The following is a 26177-nucleotide window of genomic DNA, read 5'->3' as shown; positions in this document are numbered from 1 at the left end:
CCTTTTATGAAAGTTTAAATGCAAGACAAAAACTTGCAGGACTATAATGTTTTTCTAGAACATTGCCTGAAGCTGAGTCATACATTACTTTTTTTCCTTTCCCATCCTTCATGTATGGTTTTTAGTTTTGTGCAAGCTGGTGTTGTACCACATGGAACAGAAGCAAGAAACTGATAGTACAAATCTGTGGATTTGAATGGAAATAATCACTGTGATTCATTGTTCAGCTTCCATTATTGATAAACGTAATAAGAAAAGTCTGATAGCATTTAATAGTTAACATCAAGAGCTTCTTCTGTTTTTCCCTTTTTCTAGAATGTGTAGAACTATTTTTTAACCAGCTTGTTGGCCTGTTAAACATCATAGGTTAACTATCAACAGTTAACTGTCAGATGTATATGACATGAACACATTATAATATATACCCTATGTACACCACTTGGCTTGACAAACATTGCAAAATGTAAATATGACTGAATGGACTACTTCATTTCCCCAGCTGCAAAAAGAGGATATTTACCCTACCTCATTGGGGTGATGAGGCTTAGTTCTTTCATTGCTTGTATAGCACTCTTGAGACCTTAGCTAGAATTTTGCACTTATAAGTGCAAAATAACTATTATTTCTAAGGATCTTAGTGTACTGTCTGCACTTATAAGATGACCCCTTCTTTCTTGAATTGAAATTAATACCTTTATTATGCTAAGACTATGTTAAAGGTTTTAAAATTCAGTTTGACTCTGAGTACATGTCCTATATAAAAGGAATGAGAGACCTGAATAAGGATCTGGAAATAGAAACAAACTTTAGGTATATAAGCCATGAAGCAGTATATTCTTTAGAAATGCTAGTGTGGTGGTATGCATGTAGTGCTATACAAGGAATAGTGACTAAATGCCTTCAAGAGAAAAATATTGCAAGACTACTTCAAGTAAGCATTCAGCCTTGAAGGTTCAAATGATAAAGCACAATAAACTGGCAGATCATTAAATATTTAACTTCTGACTTTTCTCCCTTCTGTCTCTTTAGAACCCCAATGATAGCTGGCGGGTTGTTCGTGATGGACAAATTCTATTTCGAAGAGTTAGGAAAGTATGATATGATGATGGATGTGTGGGGTGGAGAAAACTTAGGTATGTACATGGCTTTCTTCTGTTTGTACAGTCAGGATTTAAATGACAGTTAAGACTAAGTGGATTATTGGCAAAAATTCAGAGACCGCCAAGCTTCAGATTAAAATAAAGAATTAGAACGGGGTAGGACTAGAATGTTGAATATGAGTGACTGAGAGGGAAGCATTTGTTATCTATACAGTTCAATTATTTTTGTGAAAAGGCAGGCCAATAAAATGGAAGTAAGAAATTACAGGAATACAGATTGCATTTTTGAAAAATAATTTCTGGTATAGCTCTAAAATGGCATTCTCTTCTAGCTAAATTGATTAAAATGCAGCAGTGTCTAAGTGCTACCAGTTTAAGGGACTTCGTAAGATGTTGCTGAAATTTAATCATGTAAAGCAGAACACAGAAGTTCATGGGTTTAATCCTCTTATGTATACTTTAAGAAATCAATTAAAATGTAGCTGTCTGAAGACTGATCTAATATAATTTATCATCTGTCCTAGTAGACCACTTGGACCTAAGTTTAAGATAGTTCTATTATTTTGGGAAAAAACTGGCCTTTGGCCATGTTCTAATGCTTGTTCTTGGGCTAAGGGTGATATTTGAGCTGAATAATTCTGTTTTGGTTGTTTGGGTTACAGTAACATGAAGTTTTCTGCTTCTGCTAGGAGAGGTGTATTCAAAAACATTTTTCACTGTGACAGCTTTTTAGAACTTCCAATTTGCTTCTGTCTTTACTGAAGGACTATATTAATGGGTTTCAGAGTAGCAGCCATGTTACTCTGTATCCACAAAAAGAAAAGGAGTACTTGTGGCACCTTAAAGACTAACAAATTTATTAGAGCATGAGCTTTTTGTTCCTTCTGTGGGAACACAGCCCTGAGGTCCCTGTCCAAGCGCTTTCTCTCCTGCTGTCCCACACGTTCTCTATACGGTTTCCTTTCACTCTTTTGGCCCGAATCCAGAAGAGCACTTAAGTACATGTTTAATTTTAAGCATGAGTAGTCCTACTAACTTCATGTGCTTAAAGTTAAGCAGGTGCTTAAATGCTTTGCAGGATCAAGAGCTTGAGGTGGGGCGGGGAGGGCAGGCTGGAAGCTGTAATTTCTCAAGGTGAAGAGTTTCTAAGGGTATGTCTACACTATGAAATTAGGTCGACATTACAGAAGTCAATTTTTAGAAATCGATTTTATGCAGTCAATTGCATATGTCCACACTAAGCGCATTAAGTTGGCGGAGTGCATGGAACTTGGGGAGGAGGGTGGGCGGTTACACAGGGGCTGCAGCAGCAGTCTGTGCTCCTGCTGCCTTTCCTCCACCAGACGCCAGAACATATCCATTTGATCCCCCAGTAGCCTCAGCATTGCATCCTGCCTCCTCTCATTATGCTGCCGCCACCTCTCCTCTTGCTCCTGCAACCTCTCATCTTGCTCATCCCTCCTGTCCTCGCGTTCATTTTCTGCTTTCCTAAACTCTGCCATTGTTTTCCTCCACACATTCTGCTGAGCTCTTTCAGTGTGGGAGGACTGCATGAGCTCAGAGAACATTTCATCATGAGTGCGTTTTTTTTCTGCCTTCTCATCTGCACTAGCCCCTGGGACAGAGATGATAGGGGGAGCGTTGAAACATTTGCAGCTGCGAGAGGGGAAAAACAGGGAGAGTAGTATTTAAAAAGACACATTTTAAAGAACAATGGGTCGACTCTTTCATGATGAACCAAGCTGTTAACATTACATAGTCGCATTTTGCCTTTTATATTGAGGGCCTGCTGGTTTGGTGTGAGAGATCACGCATGCAGGGCCGGGCAACAGAATTTGGCTTGCAGGCAGGTATTTCAAAATTTATTGTAAAAATAAAATCAACTTCAATATTGAATACAAACGCTATCTTGTTGGACTGAATTCGTGATTATTTCAATCCTTTTTTTAAAAAGCTACCTTTTTGTGCAAACTGTGCCAGTTCTAATTCCATGATCTGACATTCAGAACAAATCCTCCTAAACCCCATATGACTTCTAATATTGACATCTGTTGTGTGCTTACCCTTCACCCAGCTCTCTGCTGAAACTATGCAAACTAGCTTCAAACTTTTATCAATAAGTAAAACTCTACATAGCTCACACTTGAATTTAGTTGTTTTGTTTCGCATCGGTCCACTATAGATTTTAATCTCTGGGCCGAAAGCTGTGTAAACTCTCTAGTAAAACTCACCAGTGGAACTTTATAAATACTGGCAGGCAAAGGGATATAAATCCATAGCTGCTTCTCCAGAGTTTAGAGAACACTGAAGTGAGACTGTCAGACATGCTGAGCGCAGTTTGTTAGCTTTTTCAGAGAGTCCTCTTTACTTTTCTTCCAGGCAAGTACTATAAAAGCTCATTATGTTCTCTGCAAGCTAAATATTTTCCTTTAATCCTACGTGACATAGTGCATATATTGAAAAAATGTGTGAAGAGTCAGAATTTACAAATTACTTTAGGTTTATGTGGATACTTATCATGCATTCCTAATTGCAGAGATTTCATTCAGAGTGTGGCAATGTGGAGGGAGCCTTGAAATTATCCCATGCAGCAGAGTGGGTCATGTATTCCGCAAGCAACATCCTTACACCTTCCCTGGTGGGAGTGGTACTGTGTTTGCAAGGTAACTATTTGCAAGTTCTTGGCTAAACTGTGGAACTGTGGATTTTGGGTTTTTTCCAGTTAGCCAGCAGGTGGCAGTAACTTCATTAAACTTCCAGGGCCTTTTACTAAAAATATGTACAATAGGATCTGAAGTGAAAATCTTATGAAGAAATTTTTTAATTAAAAGGAGATTACCTTTCAGCCCTAGTGATAACTCAGATGCTGAAATTAGGGCAAAAATAAAAATTGGAAGATTAAGCTGATAGTGGTGAAATGTTTTAATAAAGCGGTGAGGAATTGCCTGCTATCAGCCGGAAGAATTCTGGGCCAAATGGGGAAAGGGAAGCAATGGAAAATATTTTAACAATGGAAACTTATCAACTTTGAAAACTTTGTGTGTATATCTTCTTAAAAGGTCTTGAGGGAAATAAAGGCTTTATCTTCAGTATTCAGTCTGTTTTTAAAAGATGAAGAAAATTAAATTGTTCATTTTTCCACGTCAGACACTCAGAATCCACCAACGGTGTGATCTTTTTGTACATTTGTGTGTTACATTTTGGTTTGGGGTTGCTAGTTCAATACTAAACAATTCTGTGGTGTCATGTTAATAATCACATAGGCCCAGATTCTGATACTTGCAATGAGTAGTACCTATTAGAATCTGACCTGTCAAAAATATCCACTCCTCTTTCTTTCTGTTTGTTATATGAAGTTTTCCTTCCTTATACTGTAACTTTAACCCTCCTCCCCCACCACCACCTTTTTGGGGAGGCAGCATGGTTCAGAAGTTAAGAAATCCCATCTCTGCTATTGATTCACTGTGTGAACTTGAATCACTAACTTTTTCTCAGTTCTGTAGAATGAGGAAAGTGATTTTTATCAACTTTTGTAAAGAGCTTTGAGACCTATGCATCAAGGTACAGTATAAGTACATTGTAGTAGTCTTACATTCACGTGTTTTTTTCCCAAAGAATCAGAGATGCAGCTTGAGGCCTGGTCTACACTTAAAGTTTAGATCAACATAAATATGTCATTAAGGGGTGTGAAATTGAGCACCATAGCTATGCCAGCCTAACCCAGTGTAGATGCTACTAAGTTGATGGACGAATGCTACCACCACTTGGCAAGGCATATGGAAAAACCCCTTCTATCACTGTAAAAAGAGTCTATATTACGTCGCCACAGCACTGTAGCTGAGCCACTGTAGTATCCGTAGCATAGACAAACCCTTATTCTAGGCACAAAGTATGTCGAGCATTTGCGTTTGGGAATTCCTCCAAGTTCTCCCAAGTTGATGAAGCATCAATAATTTATAGGATTTACAAAATGCTAAATGCAAACAGAATAAAATGATGTGTTTTGTACTGTAGGGATTCTGGAGCCCAAGCAAATCATATTTAATACGAGTCATCTAGAGCAGTGGTTTTAAAACTTTTTTTTTTTTTCTGGTGACCCAATAGAAGAAAATTGTTGATGCCTGCGATTCGATGGAGCTGGGGATGAGGGGTTTGGGATGTGGGAGGGGGCTCTGCATTGGGGGGGGTTGGGCGGCTCGGGGTGGGGCAGGGGATTGGGGCGTGGGCTTACCTCCAGCTGCTCCTGGTCAGCAGCACAGTCAGGGTGCAGAGGCAGGCTTCCTGCCTGTCCTGGCACCGCGGACTGCGCTGTGCCCCAGAAGCAGCCAGCAGGTCTGGCTCCTAAGTGGAGGCGCGCAAGCGACTCCAAGTGGCTCTCGCCCACAGGCCCGCACCCCCGAGTGCGGAGCCAGTGCTTGGGGTGGGGGCAGCACACGGAGCCCTGTGGCCCCCCTGCCTACGAGCCGGACCTGTTGCCAGGATGCAGTGCGGTTTCAGAACAGGAAGGGGCTACTAGTTTTCACTGGCTGGCTGCCAGGGTCTTTGGGTGCTGAGTAAGGCAACCCAGTGCCTTGCATTCCACGATCCAGTGCTGGTCGCAACCTGAACTTTGAAAACCACTGATCTAGGGAGCCCAGACATACGTTCTTCACACCTGGAAGCTTTTGAGCCAATCCCTTAGGCAGTGTTTCACATTAGATAAAAGCTTTTGAGCCAATCCCTTAGGCAGTGTTTCACATTAGATAAAATACTCTCTTTGGAAGTGCAAATTGATTCTACTTTTTACGCAGCACTAATGAATTGGCTGATTTGGTGAAATAAAATTACTGGTCTTGTTTCTCTGAATAGTTTTAGCAGGGATTTTTCTTTAAATATCTGCTTTCCCCTTTCTGTTGAGATCTGAATGTTATGCTGCTGTGGAAAATTATTAATGGCACATGTGAAGAAACAAAAGATTGATAATGAAATACCCTGTCTTGATTACATTATATTAATATTACACCAGGGAATAAGATGATCTACTAATTCCACTATATGGGTTGGGTTTATGACGTAACTGCATATCAATGTCACAGTAGCTTTCAGGGTCATGTTAATGAAAGACTATGTAATTTGCACACTGCTCTGCAATTTTCAGTTTTGGGCTAATGCCAAGACGCTTTTCCTCACAAAAGACTTAATAGGTACTTAATAGAGATGGGCGAAATTTTTCAGACAAATAGCTTACTAGCCAAGAAAGCATGTTTGGGTTAACCAAAACTATTTGCGAATTTGTATCAGATTCACAGAACTGTTTCAACCAAACTGGAAAAATCAAAATGTTTTGGTAATGTCAAAGTTCAACTTTTTGGTTCTGACCAAAAATTCTATTTTAAATTTCAGGCATTTTGACAAAGCAAAGGAAAGGCAGACACCAGATTCAGAAAATGACAAGAGGTGGAGGTTCATCCCTTATAAGTTTTAGCCCAGTGGTTAGGGCATTCACCTGGAATGTGAGAGAGAGAGAATTTGAAATTGTGTCTCCCACACTGAGGGAGAGTACTCTACAGTCCAGGTTGCAGTGTCATTCTCACACTTTCCCTGTACAAATTGTCACTATGAATGACAATGGATAGTCATTGGGCCAGGGAGAAAAAGCTTTTAAGGGAGGCACCATCACCACCTTCTCCAACAATTTTGACAGGTTTCAGAGTAGCAGCTGTGTTAGTCTGTATTCGCATAAAGAAAAGGAGGACTTGTAGCACCTTAGAGACTAACAAATTTATTTGAGCATAAGCTTTCGTGAGCTACAGCTCACTTCATCGGATGCATTCAGTGGAAAATACAGTGGGGAGATTTATATACACAGAGAACATAAAACAATGGGTGTTACCATACACACTGTAATGAGAGGTTTCAGAGTAACAGCTGTGTTAGTCTGTATTTGCAAAAAGAAAAGGAGTACTTGTGGCACCTTAGAGGCTAACATTTATTTGAGCATAAGCTTTCGTGAGTTCCACTGAATACATCCGATGAAGTGAGCTGTAGCTCACGAAAGCTTATGCTCAAATAAACTTGTTAGTCTCTAAGGTGCCACAAGTACTCCTTTTCTTTTTGCGAATACAGACTAACACGGCTGCTACTCTGAAATCTGTAACCAATGTCTCTCTTGCTCTGCCTTTCCACATGGCTGATTTTCCTCCTCCTCCTCCCCCTTTGGCTGCCCAGCTGCATCAAGGACTGAAAGGCGGTGAAAACCCTTTCAAGTCACTGTAATTGCTTTGGGGGGGAGGGGGGGATAAGGTTAATTATTACAATTTTGTTTATACTTGAATTGCTGTTGACTAAATTAGGAAGTATCCCTGACAAAAGCCAGAAGCAGAGGGGGAGCTGAAAAATAACTCCTCGGTTTTGGCTGAAAGGGAGTTTATTTAGAAAATTAGCAGTTTCCACAAGGAAATTATCGTCAATCAAAACGCAGAGATTGTTTGAGCTTCCTCTTTGCTTGTGGTTTTTGCACTCAGGAGTTTTTGACCAGCTTGTGGTCATTTCATTTCCCCTGCAGAATCAGAAGGATACAAATTAAAGATGTCTTTAACTCCCAAAGCAATATGTGTTTCCAAAGATAACATAAGAACAGCCATACTGGGTCAGACCAAAGGTCCATCTAGCCCAGTATCCTGTCTTCCAGCAGTGGCCAATGCCAGGTGCTGCAGAGGGAATGAACAGAACAGTCAATCATTGAGTGATCCATCCCCCGTTGTCCACTCCTAGCTTCTTGCAAACCAGAGGCTAGGGACAGCCATAACATGGGGTTCGCAAAAAGAAAAGGAGTACTTGTGGCACCTTAGAGACTAACCAATTTATTTGAGCACAAGCTTTCGTGAGCTACAGCTCACTTCATCGGATGCTCAAATAAATTGGTTAGTCTCTAAGGTGCCACAAGTACTCCTTTTCTTTTTGCAAATACAGACTAACACGGCTGTTACTCTGAAACATGGGGTTGAATCCTTGAACATCTTGGCTAATAGCCATTGATGGACCTATCCTCCCTGAGCTGATGAAGATGGGTAATGTCCCATAAATCACTAGAGATTTTTATTGCCAAATGTACAAAATAGGCTTCAGAGCATGGAAGGGGTTAATGAAATAAAACTTTAATTCCCCAAACGATCACTTCTAATTTTGTAAAAGGTAATAAGGCTCCCTCTGGGAGCAGGGGGTGTGTGTGAAGAGAAAGTTTTGACAGGAGGAAGAGCTGAAAAACTACATTTTAGAGACTTTAAAAAGTTTGTACTGGGAATATTGTCCATATCCTTCCTGTCCAATCGTACATACCTCAGGAGGTCAGAGAGATGTCTAAAAATGACCTAAAGTACATAACTACTTAAAATAGAAGGTTTCAGAGTAGCAGCCATGTTAGTCTGTATTCGCAAAAAGAAAAAAGGAGGACTAGTGGCACCTTAGAGACTAACCAATTTATTTGAGCATAAGCTTTCGTGAGCTACAGCTCACTTCATCGGATGCATCCGATGAACTGAGCTGTAGCTCATGAACGCTTATGCTCAGATAAATTGGTTAGTCTCTAAGGTGCCACTAGTCCTCCTTTTCTTTTTTTTAAAATTGAAGGTGTCTCACAATCTCCCAAGTCTAGAAGCAAATGCTGGGTTCCACTGAGAAGATGAGAATCTCCCCCTCTGTCATAAATATAAAGGGAAGGGTAAACCCCTTTGAAATCCCTCCTGGCCAGGGGAAAGCTCCTCTCACCTGTAAAGGGTTAAGAAGCTAAAGATAACCTCGCTGGCACCTGACCAAAATGACCAATGAGGAGACAAGATACTTTCAAAAGCTGGGAGGAGGGAGAGAAACAAAGGGTCTGTGTGTCTGTCTATATTCTGTCTTTGCCGGGGATAGACCAGGAATGGAGTCTTAGAACTTTTAGTAAGTAATCTAGCTAGGTATGTGTTAGATTATGATTTCTTTAAATGGCTGAGAAAAGAACTGTGCTGAATAGAATAACTATTTCTGTCTGTGTATCTTTTTTGTAACTTAAGGTTTTGCCTAGAGGGGTTCTCTACGTTTTGAATCTAATTACCCTGTAAGGTATCTACCATCCTGATTTTACAGGGGGGATTTCTTTATTTCTATTTACTTCTATTTTTATTAAAAGTCTTCTTGTAAGAAAACTGAATGCTTTTTCATTGTTCTCAGATCCAAGGGTTTGGGTCTGTGGTCACCTATGCAAATTGGTGAGGCTTTTTATCCAACATTTCCCAGGAAAGGGGGGTGCAAGTGTTGGGAGGATTGTTCATTGTTCTTAAGATCCAAGGGTCTGGGTCTGTAGTCACCTAGGCAAATTGGTGAGGCTTTTTACCAAACCTTGTCCAGGAAGTGGGGTGCAAGGTTTTGGGAAGTATTTTGGGGGGAAAGACGCGTCCAAACAGCTCTTCCCCAGTAACCAGTATTAGTTTGGTGGTGGTAGCGGCCAATCCAAGGACAAGGGGTGGAATATTTTGTACCTTGGGGAAGTTTTGACCTAAGCTGGTAAAGATCAGCTTAGGAGGTTTTCCATGCAGGTCCCCACATCTGTACCCTAGAGTTCAGCGTCGGGGAGGAACCTTGACACCCTCAATAGCATAAAGCTCCTATTTCTAGCCTTACAGAATCTGATGACAACATACTATCAAATTGTGATATTTTTATGCACAGAAAATCTGTTACTGGGACAGGATTGCCCAAACCAGTTCTCATATGAGGTAATTTTTGGCATATAGGAATACCATATTTGAAAGAGAAGGGGAAAATATTTCTTTGGTAGGCTGACCTATAAAGAAAAAGCTTTTGGAAGCTACCTAGCATTTTGGAATATTACAAATATTTGTAAGTTTTGGGGGTGATGGGCAACTGAGGCAGTCAGAGGTGTGTGATATTTATCATTTGGTTCTGTAATATTTGCTACATGGATGCTGCTTCTGTGTATGCATATGTAACACACCAGGTTTTTTGAAGACAACATCTAATCAGGTAACATGTTTCTGTGCAAGATTATCTATTTAATGTTGAATTGATAAAAGCTTAGAGTTGCTTTTTGTGACTGTACTCAAGCAGAAGAGAACTTTTTTACAGAATGATGAGAGGAATATTCTGGAGAATGACAAAGCTTTAGTCACGTTGCAGCTCAGAATAGGTTTAAAGACACTCTTTTTACATAAAGATAAATATATAAAAATACACAGAAATCTCTGAAGAGTTTGGACAACATTTTCATATCTTTAATGCAGAATTTGTAACACTATTTAAATGTCTAACCTTCAGCTTATTCTTTGTCATCTCAGCTGTAACAAAACCTCTAGGTTCATAAGTCTAAATGTTTCACCACTTACAATTATTTATCCGTTCAAGGTGGTGTGTAGTGGAGGAACAAAAAGGAGGTTGAGAAATGCACATTCCATAAGATGGTGTGTCAGTTTTCTCTGGCTTTAGTGAAAACTGCTTGTAAAATAAAAGGCAAACTGTCAAATATTGCCAGCTGTTGAGATTTTAGATTCTTCCAAGTTGCTGATTCAAAAACCACTCAGTAAATTTGGTTTCTTTGCAAGATGTGGCCTAATGAATTAACAAAATTGCTTTCAAAAAGAGCTTTGTAGAAAATGAAAGCCTTGAACTAAACTTTTTACCTTTTCTAATTGGAAGCTGGGACCTGCTATTAGGGCTGGTCTGCTATTCCTGATTAACACCATGTATGAACTCTTTTATTGCAAAATAAGTATGTCCACACATGGAATTAATCAGGAATAGGTAATCCACTTTAAATTCACACCCTATCTTCTTATGGGTTAATTTTCATGTGTTGACAAGCCCTTAGGCTATCTCTACACTGCGGGACTATAATGGCATAGCTGAGGCACTTGGTGTGGATTTTTCACACTCTTGAGCATTATAGCTATGTTGACCTAAATTTTAAGTGTGGAGCAGGCCTGCTCCACAAGGAAGGCACAAAGTCCATTCCAAATGTGTGTGCTTCAGTCATAGCACCTCTCTGATATGTGTAGTAGTGGGTGGGGAAAAAATAAACATAATCAAAACAGACAAAAATAAGTGTCATGATTGTGACAGGAGTAAACATAATCTGCATCTCAATTTGATTTGTTCCTAGAAATACGCGTAGGGCAGCAGAAGTGTGGATGGATGAGTACAAAAATTTCTATTACGCAGCAGTGCCTTCAGCCAGAAACGTACCTTACGGCAAGTAAGTCTAATCTGCTGCTTCTTGCTATTCACTTATTCTGTTTGCCATTAGTAGTTCATGAGAGCAAAGGGGTGTTTCATTTCTTTGAAATATATTTCTACTGATAAATGTCTCGCTTATTAAATGTGCTTTAAAATGCATCTAATGCAACTGCCAGAACTTGCTGTTTTTGTTTCTCTCTAGTATTCAAAGCCGAATGGAATTGAGAAAGAGACTTAGCTGCAGACCTTTCAAGTGGTATCTTGAAAACGTCTATCCTGAGTTAAGGTGAGTCTCAAACAGCCTTTCTGTTTTCTGGCAGCGTAGGTTCTTTCTTTACCTGGCTTTGGCCAGAAACTTTACTATGTCTCTTCTGCACAGGCATCTAGGATATTAGCTAGTTAAAACATGCAGTTTTTGCTTAGTACTTTATTCTGCTTTCATTTTCTTCACTGACCCATCCCCTTTCCTCTTGCTCCATATCAATATTGCAATTGCATCATGTGATTCAGTTACTGCTAAGAGGGCTGACTTTCTTCTCCAAAACTGCTGTACTCCTGGGCTAGCTGCTTGCTGGAAATGCATCATTCTTCATCCTTCTCTGCTCTCCTTCAAGCTGTTAGCTTCACCAGTGTGACATGCTTAGCTCTGTGAGAAGCCTTAAACTAAGTGCAGTGAAAAACTTTTACTGCCAGTTTATTGAGTGATCCTCCCATGTAGAGTTATGTGATAGGTTAACTGAGGTCTTCAGATGAAAACATTTAAGGTACACCTCTACCCCGATATAACGCTGTCCTCTGGAGCCAAAAAATCTTATTGTGTTATAGGTGAAACCGCGTTATATTGAACTTGCTTTGATCCACCGGAGCGCGCAGGCCCGCCTCCGCGGAGTGCTGTTTTACTGTGTTATATCCAAATTCATGTTCTATCTGGTCACGTTATATCGGGGTAGAGGTGTACTTTGGAGGCATTGGTTAGAGCCCAGGCAAGAGAATATCTGGTGGATTTCCATTCATCTCTTCTGTAGGACAGAAAAATCTTCAGAACTGTATTTATTTAGCAGACAAAGATTTTAAATGAATAAAACCACCATTGCTCAATATCCTACCACTAACCCTACCTGTCAAACCTAGGGGGTCTGTGAGCTAGTATCTGTCATACAGCTAATCTTATTAAATAATTGTAGATTAGTATGTGGCTTTTATACAGTAGTACATTTCTTGCTGTAGGAATTCCAAAACACTTTAAGTTAGAATACAGTTAGATAAATACTGGTAGTACAGTGATCTTTGTAGGCAAAAGCAGCAGCTAATATACCCTCAGTAAAAACTTTCACAGACCCATAAACATTAGAACCTGTCTTATAAAGAGGGATGATAATGGTAAGGAGACCAGTTATTTTTTTTTCTTTTCAAAAAGTGCCATGGGATATATACTTTCCCTTAGAGTTGGGCAAAAATGATCTATGATGTCCCTTTTGAACAGATGTTCCTCTCCCTGCAACTCCCCCTCACCCGTACCTACCGACAGTTATGCTTTAAGGTCTCTTGTTTTAGGATTTGCATGAATTTCATTTGAAACTTAACTAGAAAATTTAAGATTACTCGTACCTTCCTGCAAGTCCTCAAGCAGCTAATAAATTTGGCATTTTGTAGCTTTGTTCTTTCACCATGTCACCATCTTGAATTTTACCTCAAGATGGCAATGCTAAATTTTAGTTGATGTATCCTCAATGGAGGCTTATAGATAACTTATAACAAATACTATACCCCAGTCTTCAGTAAATAAAGCATTATTAACCTGTAATTCTTTACCATGTCAAGCTTTTAAAATATTAGCTTAATTTATTTTAGATATTAGCAGTTAATTACGGCTTAAACCTCCTTTGTAAAGTCAGTGTCCCAGACCCTCATTCTTTCCTAATAAATGGCTCTTTTTAAAAATGAACCTTCCTTAAAAGTTGGGGAGCTCAATGGTTAGTGTTCAGATCCACGTTAGATTTTATGCTAAACTACTTGTTCAGTTGTGGCATAAACTCTCCACCAGTCTTTGCAAGGCTTTGGGGCCAAAATGTCAAGATTTCAGTTGCATCCAAACTAGAATAAAAATTTAACAATCACTGCAGTTTTGAATCCAACCTGGAATCAAAACCGTAGGGGTGGGTTCTGTGCAGGAATTACTAGATGAGATTTTATGTCCTGTTATGCAGGTGGTCTTCTAGGCTTAAAAAAAAAAAAAAAAAAAATCTGACTACAAGTGGTGAGAACTGGGAAATCACTGTTTATCGATTTATAAATCAATCAATCATATGCAACTCAGTTTATCTGGGTAAGATTATCCTGCCTAAATTTGTAGTTAACTCAAAGGAAGTTGCCGGGGTAACCCACCAGAAATGAAACAGTGGCAAAAATAAGACCTCTGGGGTAAACAGCTTCAAAGGAGTTAACAATGGCTGGACCATCAACAGGGAAGAAATTGTCTGGCTTCATCCAAACTAAAAAGGTTTACTCTTCCCAGGGCTAAAGCCAGGGATCTTGGAGGATCCTAAACCTCAAAGACTTTAGAAAATGGAGGAACTTTGGGTGAGCTAGAAAAGACTGCGCAGAGTATGTCAGTGGAAAGTGGACAGTCTGGCAAGCACAAAGGAATGTAGTCTGCTTCTCCCTGCCAGAGATAGAATCAGCAGGGCAGAGGGGTTCTTACATCTTAAACTTTCCTTGCCAGCTTTTATAAAGCAATACCCATGTGTGTAGATGTTCTGTTTTATCTTTTGATCTGTGTGCTTTGTACTTTTGAAGAATGAATAAATAATGCTTTGTTTTGAAGATACAATTTCTGTGTCACTGCAAACTTATGTTGTCACAGGCTCCTGAAGGGAAACTCTTACGGGTGCCAAAAATGAGGTTGGGCTTCTGGTGTTAACCGTGGTTGGGAACCACTGTGGGTTGCAAGTCAGAGACCCAGTCACAAAGTGGTTGGACTGCTTGGTTCCACCCAGAGTGAGGTGCAGGAACCTGGCCTGTCAGGGTGTACTAAAGATGGACTAAGGAGACCAAGGTGCAGTTCATCCTGTAGCTCTGACAAGGATTTGGATTCAAGGTTCCAGTTTTGGCACATTCTGTAACATTAATACATATATATTCATAAATCTACATGAAAAATGTTGAAGTTGCAAAATCAAATGCACAAAAATTAAGGAATTCCAGAGTAAAGTTTGCCTGTGCAACTTTAATTGAACCCTCTTAAATTGTATACATTATGAGAGTATTTAAGTGACCCTATATTTTCCACAGGACATCTGCCTTATTCAGTGTTCAGAGTGGAGCAGTGGGATGGGTGTGAAGGGAGGCAGGAACCTATCCATCATCTAAAGAAGAGGACTGGGGGACACAGGGTTGACCTGAGTGCCTGGAGAAACTGGTGGAAAGCAGAGGCAGTAGGAGCAGGATGTGGGAGGCAGAAGTAGAAAAGGCAGGATAACCCAAGGCCACCTCCCCACTCTATTATCCTGCCATTTATCCGTATTCCACCATGTCCATTTCCATGTTTATTCCTCTGCATTTGAGTCAGGCTGTCTTCTTCTCCCCTTCTGTGCTGACTGGGTGCCAGTAGTGTGAACACAGGAGAAATATTCTGTGCTCCTAGTTCTGGTGCCTAGTGCTCAGCAGCCCAGGGAAACAATTGCTGTAAAAGTCCTGCTCAGCTTTTTTTTTTTTTTTTTTTTAAAGCATGCTCAATGCAGATGAAATCTTTGCTGCCAGTCCCTAAAAAGCCTCTACTGAATATGCGTAATAATCTTGGGGCAGGGACTGTCTTTGTTTTCTATTTGTACAGCACCTAGTGGTCTCAGAGCCACTAGGATCGAACCCAGGGCCTCTGGAGCTTAGTGCATGAGCCTCTACTATATGAGCTCAAAGTCATATGGTTGTTAGATTAACAAGACTGCTCTGTAGCCATAGCTCTCTAAGTGGTCTCAGAGCCACTAGAGGGGACAGAACACCACACCCAGGAAATTGAGTAACAGGTGCTGCCCCAGAACCTGCATGGGGCATAATAAAGCACCTGGCGTATTATACCTGCCACCCATGCCTAGCACAATATGGTCTTGGTCCAGGATTGGCGCTCCTAGGCACTATGGTAGTACAAATAGTAAACCATGATCTTCCGTGGTCTATAGAGTCACCAAATAGTGAATTTTTCATGGGGAGCACAAAAGGCAGCTCCTTAATGGCACAGAGACACTCTGACAAATGTCAAGTCCCTGCTCCAAAGCATGGAGGCATTAGTTTCTCAAAGGAACAGTTGTATTTGTGAACATTGACAAAGCAACATATTTTCCGCGAACTTCATTTTCAGAAGTGGTAGAACTGTTTTTTTGCTGAACTTACAGAAAAAAATCAGCCTAAGGCAGAACTGCAGCATGCCAAATTTCTGCCTCAGTGGTTAAAGTTTGACAAAGTCATGAGCTACGCAGAAGAGGGATTTATAATGGAAAGAGTTACACAGTGGGAAGTGTTATAGAACCTTAACTACACACATTGCTGCCAGCCACACTTGTGATGGGACTTTCTAAGGCTCATGTTCATTGTAGTTCTCCAGTATATTTCAGTCATATTCAATCTTTTAGCCTACAAATCTACTGGACTGCTTAGTTATGAGAGCAGGGTCTCTTGACCAAATAATAACTTGTAACTTCTTCAAAATGTTGTGGGGAGTGGAATATAGCCTGTGTACCAAATAAAATAATTGCCTGTTGCCAATTGCCTCATCTAGAAAGCTGTTAAATAAAGGAAGGGCATCAAAGTTAAAGCAAGAGAGAAATTGAATTAAAACAAATGTTTCTTTTATATTTAGGGTACCTGATCATCAAGATATAGCTTTTGGGGCTTTGCAGCAGGGTACCAATTGCCTCGACACTTTGGGCCATTTTGCAGATGGTGTTGTTGGAGTTTATGAATGTCATAATGCTGGGGGAAACCAGGTCTGTATGCTATTAAATTATTTTTTAAAAACCTATAGTATTTTTGAAAAATACAGAAATTGAGGCAGGCAGGCAATGTGTACTAGTGTTGGGAAGGTCGAATCAACAAGGTTGGCTAAATCACTTGTCCCTCAAATAACTTATCATTTTGAGTTTTAGAATCATAGAGGCCAGAGATGGAAAATGGGGATCAGCTAATCCACTCTATATCTCAATATTTTAAATTGTCACTCTTACTCTGTAGCCCTATCCCATCATCACCAAAAGTTACATCTTTCCTGTGGGGTATGTCTACAGAAAAATAATAGTTTGGGCTGAGAGTTTGTATCACCATATTCTGTAAATGTCCTGAAGACAAGGGGAAAAAACAAATATTTTTTATATGGGGCTGTTCCCTTTCCGAGTTGGGGGTTGCGAAGTGTGAAAAATTTTTCTTAAATCCCAGACATGTTCTTTCAGAAAACACATCACATCCAACTCTTTTACAGTAAAGATGGTGTTTCAGTAAATCCTTTCCAATCCTTCTTTTAAAAACTAATTGCAAGTGTGTCAAAGCAGTAAACAAGAACTGACTGGAAACATTAATTACTGCAAAGGATCTAATTATACAGTGGTGTCTTACAGGCACCATTAACAAACTACTTGCATATGCTTTTTCTCTAGTTTCCTGTGCTTGTTTTGTACACAAATGGTTTTCAAATAGAACTCAAATACAATTAAATTGATATTAACATTGTTAATAAATAAATAACAGGATATATAGTTAATTTGCTAATCAGTCAGTTTTTTCTACCACATTAAACTATTAATCGAATCTCTTTAAATTAAAATGGGGGGGCGGGGGGATCAAAATGAAAATCTGACCAGGATCACAAAACTAAAAAATACGAAAAATTCCAGAAAAATCATCCTATCAATCTGAATGTATTCCTACCATACCATCAGCTTTAGAGGCATCTTCAATTTCAGTCTCTTCTCCAGAGACGAGAGAGAAATGTTTCCAAATGGTATTGTATTTGATGACCTTGTGTAGCTGCAGCTATAGCCAAAGAGCACACAGTACAACTCATGAGGAGAGTTGAAAAAAACTTTAAGCCTCCTTTGTACTTCCCTGATCCTGGGCCAGTTTTTTCCTGATTTGGTCTCCAGTGGAAGTTATCACAGCTTGAAGGGGATGGGATTGTTCAGGTACCAGTACTCCAGAAAGAGTTTCTGTAAAATTAATAGACTAAATCTTGACTCTTGTTTAGACCCTGCATCTGGTATTTTGATCAGTGAATGTTTTGAAAACTGTCCTGGGAATCTCCTAAGTGGATACAGGGCAGAGGCTGACTACTGTGGCAAACTTGCCATATTCAGAATGAGCCTTGACATTACATTCAAAAAGCTAGTCATTTAAGTATGAGAATATCTTTGTTTGAGAGACGTAGCAACCGTTGTTGTTGTGTACTTGATAAATAATGTTGGCACAGCAGAAAGGGCATAGCGCTAATACTGAGAGTGACTGTTGCTCACACACAAACTGAAATATTTTCTGTCATCTGTGTGAAAATACTCATCCTTTAAGTGGAGAGCCCCAAACTGGCCTTGAGAGGAAAAGGTAAATATTAGGGCTGTCAAGCGATTAAAAAAAATAATTGCGATTAATCACACTGTTAAACAATAATAGAATGCTATTTATCTAAATATTTTTGGAAGTTTTTCCACACTTTTAAATATATTGATTTCAATTACAACACAGAATACAAAGTGTACAGTGCTCGCTTTATATTTTTATTATAAATATTTGCACTGTAAAAATAAAAATTGTATTTTTCATTTCACTTAATACAAGTACTGTAGTGCAAACTCTTTATCATGACATTTGAACTTACAAATATAGAATTATGTACAAAAAACAACTGCATTCAAAAATAAAACAATTTAAAACTTTAGAGCCCTACAAGTCCACTCAGTCCTCCTCCTTGTTCAGTCAATCGCTGAGACAAATGTTTACATTTGCAGGAGATAATGCTGCCTGTTTCTTATTTACAGTGTCACCTGAAAGTGAGAACAGGCATTCACATGGCAGTGTTGTAGCCAGCATTGCAAGATATTTATGTGCCAGGTGCACTAAAGATTCATATGTCCCTTCATGCTTCAACCACCATTCCAGAGGACATGCATCCATGCTGCTGATGGGTTCTGCTCGATAACAATCCAAAGCAGTGCAGACCAATGCATGTTCATTTTCATCATCTGAGTCAGATGCCACCAGCAGAAGGCTGATTTTCTTTTTTGGTGGTTCGGGTTCTGTAGATTCCGCATCAGTGTTGCTTGTTTAAGACTTCTGAAAGCATTCTCCACACCCGTCCCGATCAGTTTTTGGAAGGCACTTCAGATTCTTAAACCTTGAGTCAAGTGCTGCAGCTGTCTTTAGAAATCTCGTATTGGTACCTTCTTTGCGTTTTTTCAAATCTGCAATGAAAGTGTTCTTAAAATGAACAATATGCTGGGTCATCATCCAAGACTGCTATAACATGAAATATATGGCAGAATGCAGGTAAAACACAGAGCAGGAGACATACAAATCTCCCCCAAGGAGTTCAGTCATAAATTTAATTAATGCATTATTTTTTTTAATGAGCATCATCAGCGTGGAAGCATGTCCACTGGAATGGTGGCTAAAGCACGAAGAGCCATAACCATGTTTAGCATATCTGGCACATAAATGCCTTGTAATGCCGGCTACAATAGTGCCATGCAAACCTCTGTTCTCACTTTCAGCTGACATTATAAATAAGAAGAGGGCAGTGTGACGGGTTCGGTCATAGAGACCCCCTTGGGACTGTCGCCTGACATGCTGAGACTACCTCTGAGCCCGTTTTCTCTGCTAGTTTGGGCATTCAGAATCCTGTTTTGTTGAGTTAGATATGCTAATCTGCTGCAACACAGACCCAGGGTCTGACCCACGACCCCAAAGTTGCAGACTTAACTGAAAACGGCTTAGCAAGGGCTCCTGTCTCTAGCACCCAGCTCCCAATGGGATCCAAACCCCAGACAAATCTGTTTTACCCTGTATAAAGCTTATACAGGGTAAACTCATAAATTTGTCCACCCTCTATAACACTGATAGAGATGCACAGCTGTTTGCTCTCCCAGGTATTAGTCACTAACTCTGGGTTCAATAATAAGCAACAGTGATTTTATTAAGTATAAAAAGTAGGATTTAAGTGGTTCCCAAGTAACAGACAGAACAAAGTAAGTTACCAAGGAAAATGAAACAAAACATGCAAGTCTGAACCTAATACAGTAGGAAACTGACTACGGGTAAATCTCACCCTCAGAGGTGTCCCAATAAGCTTCTTTCACAGACTAGACTCCTTCCTAGTCTGGGCCAATCCTTTTCAGACCGGTGTTGTGGGTTATGGCCTGGGTCCAGCAATCACTCACACCCCCGTAGTTTCAGACCTTTTGTTCCAGTTTTTTCAGGCATCTCTTTGGGGTGGAGAGGTCCTGTCTTGAGCCAGCTGAAGACAAAATGGAGAGGCTTCCAGGGCCTTTTATATTCTCTTTCTTATAGGCGGAAACCCCTTTGTTCTTCCATGCAAAGTCAGAGCAACAAGATGGAGTTTGTAGCCATGTGAGCAAGTCACATGTCCAAGAATGATTCAGCTTTTTGCAGGCCAATTCCATTGTTTACATGTTAGTTTGAACGTTCCCAGGAAAGCTCAGATGTGGATTGGCGTCTCCCAAAGTCCATTGTCAGTTTCTTGATTTGGCACTTACTGAGAATAGTCCTTTCTCAAGAAGCTGGCCAAATGCTTCACTGAGGCTACTTAGAATCAAACACATTGAGATACAAGTACATAGCCAATATTCATAACTTCAAATACAAAAATGATACACACATACAGACAGCATAATCATAACCAGCAAATTACCACCTTTCCATAGACACCTTACTTCACCTCCTTTGTACAAGATTTGGTGCTACTGTAGGAGCTTGGTTGTAACAGTGATCTATACGGTCACAGTTCATGTTAATAACATCGCAGGCAGCATTATCTCCCGTAAACTTCAACAAACTTGTTTCTCTTAGTGATTGGCTGAACAAGAAGTAGGACTGAGTGGACTTGCAGGCTCTTAAGTTTTATGTTTTGTTTTTGAGTGCAGTTATGTAACAACAAAAAAATCTACATTTATAAGTTGCACTTTCATGATAAAGAGGTTGCACTATGGTACTTGTATGAGGTGAACTGAAAAATACTATTTCTTTTGTTTATCATTTTTATAGTGCAAATATTTGTAATTTAATATAAAGTGAGCACTGTACACTTTGTATTCTGTTGTAATTGAAATCAATATATTTGAAAATGTAGAAAAACATCCAAAATATTTAATAAATTTCAATTGGTATTCTATTGTTTAACAGTATGATTAAAACTACGATTAATTGCAATTATTTTTTTAAATTGTGATTAATGTTTGAGTTAATCACATGAGGTAACTGTGATTAATCGACAGCCTTAGTAAATATGATAGAAGCTAACGTCAGCAAGTGAAACTTCCAATGAAGCTGTACAGCTTCTGTAGGTTCATAGTTGGACAAAGGTTTTTTTCTGTTTTGGTCTGAGAGAGAATCTTCCTCTGTACTGCTGAGGTTATTCTTCTATGACCACCAGCTTCAGCAAATACTACACTCTGAACAGTTACTCATGAAAGAGATTGGTTGGGAAGGGACAGGACTTGGAAATGGCTTGCATAGCCAAGATGAAAGGATTCTAGGACCCACCAATCATAGTAATTCCACCCTTAGCCAGAAAGAAACACACCACCTGACCTCCAAAAGAGAAGCAGAAGTTAAAAGTGCTCTGGGCTTTTGGATAATATTGTAAATTTGTGTTCTTCCTGTTGGAGATGATAAATAGGTGGCAGAAGTTGAAGTAGCTCTCTACCTAAAAGCATTTTTTGCTGCTCTGCCTCTTCTGATGTTGCTGAGGCTGCTGCTTATGTAATTGAGGCTGGCTGCCAAGTAAGGTCTCTGATACTGGAAGGAAGATGTCGAGAGCGTCTTCTGGCCTGATAGAAAGAGTCCCACAAACAGGTGTTCTTCATTTTCTCTTGAGGCTGAAAAGATCCCCACACTCTTTCCTCTTTCACCTAAATGAGAGGGTTTTCCACATGGGCCTGAGCTTTAGATGAAAGACCCAGTGCGTTGAACCAGGAGTATCATCTGAGAAAACTGCTGATGCCACCATACAAGCTGAAGTATCTGAAGCCACCCACAGGGCGGACAAATCCCTCCAGTGGCAGTTCCTTTGCTGGCATTTCTGCTCCTCAGGAAAGTGGTTGACCAGAAGGAGTATTTGTTCCCAAAGATTAATTTTTATTTTGAGGTCTTAGATTTCTATTTTTATTATTTGTTCTGAGAGGTATCTCTAATTTTCTTAAAACAACAAAAATCAATATGAGTTCTATCTATTCTTAATGCATGTGTTGCTATACAAACCAGTAGACATTTTGTTTCCAGGAATGGGTGTCTGATATGGGCTATATTTGAAGAAGTTTTTGTGGAGACAGCAGTGTGCTTGAGTGGACTGGGAAATGTATGGGAAGACCTGGGTTCTAGTCACAATTCTGCCACTGGTTCACTGTGTAACTTAGGTAAATTTACCTTTCTGTACCTCAGTTTCCATATGTAAAATGGGAATAAATATCTCCTTTGCAAATACCTTTGAGATCTATGGATGCAAATTACTAGAAAGTAATACCTACCGCTTAACTGGATGTTGTTTGATGGAGAAATTCTTCATAACATTACCATTTTACCTACTATCCTCCCAGAGGATATGCATTTTAAGTTAGTTTTTATATATGTGGGATTGACTTCACCTACAACATTGAAAGGAATTGGCACAGCACCATAGTTGCCCACATTCCATGAAGGGCTGGTGCAAGAATCCCCCTGAGAGCAGTGGCTTTACGATGTTGATCCTGGTGCTCCTGCCTTGCTTGCAGACAGGAGCACAGATCCAGGAGAGGTGATCTGCCATGATATGTCATTATGGAGAGCTAGTTTCAAGCTAATTCTTTTTTCTGCATTTAAGCAACCACCCACTTGAAAAATCCTTTCAACCCAGTGTATTTGAAACTACCGGTATAGTATCCTGTCCATTCCTTTCTCCAATTAGTTTGAAAAGACTGTAATGAAGGGAAAATTGGATTTCAACTTGTTTTAGATGCTTTTGTGCTTGGTTTTGAATAGCTTAAAGATCATTTTATTCAGCTCTGACTAAGGCATGATTGAGTAAACAGAGGTCCCTTTGTGAGTAGACCTAGAACTCTGCGAGGTTTTAATTTTCTTTCACCACTCATTGGAAACACTGAGGCAATGCTGATAATTCTGAACATAGTCTTTTGAAGTATTAACTATCTTGCTCAGGACTGACCTGAAAGCTTTTCTCGTGGCCCCGTGAGAGGGTGGAATTTTTAGCAGGGATTTTCACTGACAACATGAAAGCTTTAAGATTTAACTTCACTTTAAAGGGAAGTTCCTAGAAGAATAATACTTACCCCTTGTTATGTTGGCATACCAAGGCTTTAACTTAATAGAGCAAGTGCAGAAACCCAAAAGTCTGCCTCTCTGGTTAAATGTAAGCTAGCAGCTGCCCAGGAGCAGAGATGAGGGGTGACATTTTTAAACGGGAGATATCAGAATTAACTTTCTATAGGGGGAAAGAGTATCAAACATGCAACTTTCTTGCTTCCTAGTGCCACTTTGACTTTAGTGTTTTATCTGATGCAGTCCACATTGGGAAAGTGGGGAATCATGAGCATATCTGTACATACATGCTGTATTAGGGTATAGGAGGATTCCCACCTGAATCTGGAGGGTGGATTCTGGTTTGTAATCTGTTAACCCACCCAACAGAATAAGATGTCTGATCTGAATTGGATAATTATCTTGATAGAATGGGGGGTCGCTCCCAAAACAGGATGGTGGAAGTGAGATGGTGAGCGCTGTACTCCATTTGGGAGGGCAACATACAAGAGGATGGGAACTTCATGGTTTGATAGCTTACAGACAAGTATGTAGAGTTTTGGTAAGGGTATGGTATAGAGGAGGTGTTATGTTGTAAAAATAGATGCAAGGGGGTGGATGGATTTAAGTGGAGTGCTTGTCCCAAAACCAATGAAGATGCAAGGGGCAGAGCTGAGGTTGGTGTTGGACTTCAAATGTATTGACTTCGGGGCAGTTAGGTTTTTAATCAAAAGTACTATCATGATTTTTATCTGAACCCAGGGTTGGATTGTTCAGGTGTGGGTGGTACAGATTAATTGCACCTCTTCCAAGCTGCTATCTTGTGCTCAGAACTGCTTCATACATCCCAGCAGAATCTGAGAGTGACAACTCAGTTTGGCACCATGAGTAGGTAGAGGAGGGGTGGCCAACCTGTGGCTCCTTGCATAGGCACTGATTCCGGGGCTGGAGCTATAGATGCTAACTTCCAGTGTGCTGGTGGGTGCTCACTGCTCAACCCCCTGCTCTGCCCCAAGTCCTGCCCCCACTCCACCTCTTCCCCCAAGGCCCTTGCCCCTTTCCCTGAGCCTGCTATGCCCTCGCTCCTTCCCCCGCCGCCCCATAGCCACCTGTGCATGTGAAATAGCTGATTGCAGTGGGTGGGGGGAGTAGGCACTGATTGGTGGAGGCGCTGGGGAGCGGCTGGGGGGCTGCTGACATATTACTGTGGCTCCTTGGCAATGTACATTGGTAAATTCTGGCTCCTTCTCAGACTCAGGTTGGCCACCCCTAGGGTAGAGTTTGAGAGAAATCCCTCCATATCTTTTTGCCTATCAAGAATGAGCCACACTCAAGGAAGCCCACTGGGGCATCTCAGCTCAACCAAGGGAAGCCAAGCCAAGCCCAACAAGCCCAGTGGAGCTCAGAAGAGCTGCAGGATTTTATTTTGAATATCTGTGTAATCTACTGTGAGAATTGCCTCATTCTGGCAATGTGGGGTTGGAGCCTGGAAGAATACTCCACCTTCTCCTTTCTAACTTGCCCCCTCGGTCTGTCAGTGTCTGGTAATCTTCAAGGAATGATAGCAGGTTTTTCAGTTTTAATTAGGCTTTTATTATTTAAGTAACAGCTATGCAAAGGAAAGTTTTATATGCAGACAATAGGGGGAAGATTTTACTGAGTCACCCATTAGGGCGATTTGAGTACTTAACTAGAAAGCATCTAGAGCAGTTGTTTTCAAACTTTTTTTCTGGCGACCCAGTTGAAGAAAATATTCACGCGACCCAACAAAGCTGGGGATGAGGGGTTTGGGGTACAGGAGGGGGCTCTGGGTTTGGGGGTGCAGACTATGAGGTGGGGCCAGGGGTGCAGGAAGGGGCCGGGCAGCACCTCCAATGGGACTTCTAATGGCCTGGTCGGCATGCTGACCAGAGTCGCCATTGCCCAGTGCCTTACATTCCGCAACCCAGTACTGGGTTGCAACCCACAGTTTGAAAACCACTGATCTAGAATGCCAAGGCTGTCAGACAGTGCAAGCCTACAAAATTGTTTTGCTTTAACTTTCCAAAGGGAATGCAATCTGAGCCTTAACACTCAACTGTTGACTAGGAATATCCTTGTTTCTCTCCAGTTATGATGTTATGCCACCATAGTTCCTCTGGAACTTCTACCTCTGTGGACACTGCAGGTGTGAATTAAAAAGTACCTAGCTTTTGTTAACATAGTCCTGTTAGAAAGTGGACTATGGTAAGTAGGCTTAGGTACCTTTTAATTTGCCAGCAGCATGCACACGGGGAAGTTAGATTGCAGCACTTTGGTGCGCTCTGCAGTTCATATCTACATAGTACATTCTGGGGCACTGTGTAGACGTAGCCTCAGTTAGAGCTCATTGGAGCCCTCCTGAAACATAACTAGAGTCAGAAAATTAGTGAAGATTTAAAAAGATATATATTTTTAGAGAGCCTACGTTGTTCACAGAAGTGACCAGCTTTACCAGCTAGCTGGTACTGCTTATTTCCATTAAGCATCAATGTGGATCTCTGAGGGTATACATATCAATGGTTTTGATGTTTAGAAATTCACATGAGGGTTTTAAAATATTGGTTCCTTTACATAATATTAAATCAAAGTCCTAACAAATGACCATTATTTTTACTTTGCTCTTAAACAATGGCAGTTAATCGTATAAGGATTGGAGGGAAATATCCAGCAAATGTCACGTTTCCGTTACCTGAAACTACACATTTTAAAAATACTTTGAGTATTTAGTTTGTTTTAAACTGGAGTCTGAATTTTAGGTAGGTTTGTGGTTCACAAAGGGATGGTGGGGAGTTAACAATATTCTTGTGCTTTCCTTTACACCTACGATGTATAATTTCAATGTCTCTAACTGATGAATTGCTAGCAGCTGTTTACTAAATCGGTATGATGGTAATAGTTGGTAATGGTAGGAGATTGGAGAAATTCTGATTATTCTTTTTGTGTATTCTCATGAGGAAATTGAGTCATTCTTAATCTAGTGGAGTTGCAAGAGAGAATGCATGCCAAAAGTGCAGTTAAATCAGAAGATAAATCAAATGAAAAATTTGATGATATAATCAGCTAATCTAATTACGGTCATGGGTGTTGCTTGCAAAATAGTTGTTAATGTTATGGCTAATAAATTGAGTCCTGTGCAACTAGGTCTCCTATTACACAGCTCAGAATCCTCCTCAGGCACCAGGAGTAGACTTTATTCTTGAAAAGCCTAATTAAGAAGCGAATTGAAAGTGTAGAGGTAGCCTTCAATGGTAGAGGGAATTAGCCTGGGAGGAAGAAGGAATCCAGAGAATGGGGAGTGATCAGGAGCTGTGACCAGGCTCCCGGGGGGCCACACTGAGGTTACTC

General features: G+C 40.3%; 1 protein-coding gene across 2 annotated transcripts in view; it reads left to right on the top strand.

The window, feature by feature from the left end:
- GALNT2 (polypeptide N-acetylgalactosaminyltransferase 2) overlaps window positions 1–26177 on the top strand; it is a 156768-nt gene that overhangs the window by 121511 nt on the left and 9080 nt on the right. For both annotated transcript variants that reach the window (XM_084623353.1, XM_084623354.1), the window contains exons 10-14: window positions 1030–1133; window positions 3637–3763; window positions 11236–11328; window positions 11512–11595; window positions 16162–16288. In XM_084623353.1, coding sequence (XP_084479479.1) covers window positions 1030–1133; window positions 3637–3763; window positions 11236–11328; window positions 11512–11595; window positions 16162–16288 — 535 coding nt within the window. The remainder of the gene's footprint in view (window positions 1–1029; window positions 1134–3636; window positions 3764–11235; window positions 11329–11511; window positions 11596–16161; window positions 16289–26177) is intronic.

This window comes from Lepidochelys olivacea, assembly GCF_965140295.1.
Source record: "Lepidochelys olivacea isolate rLepOli2 genome assembly, chromosome: 3".
NCBI classification, from domain to species: Eukaryota; Metazoa; Chordata; order Testudines; family Cheloniidae; genus Lepidochelys; species Lepidochelys olivacea.
This window is presented reverse-complemented; position numbering and strand designations above follow the sequence as displayed.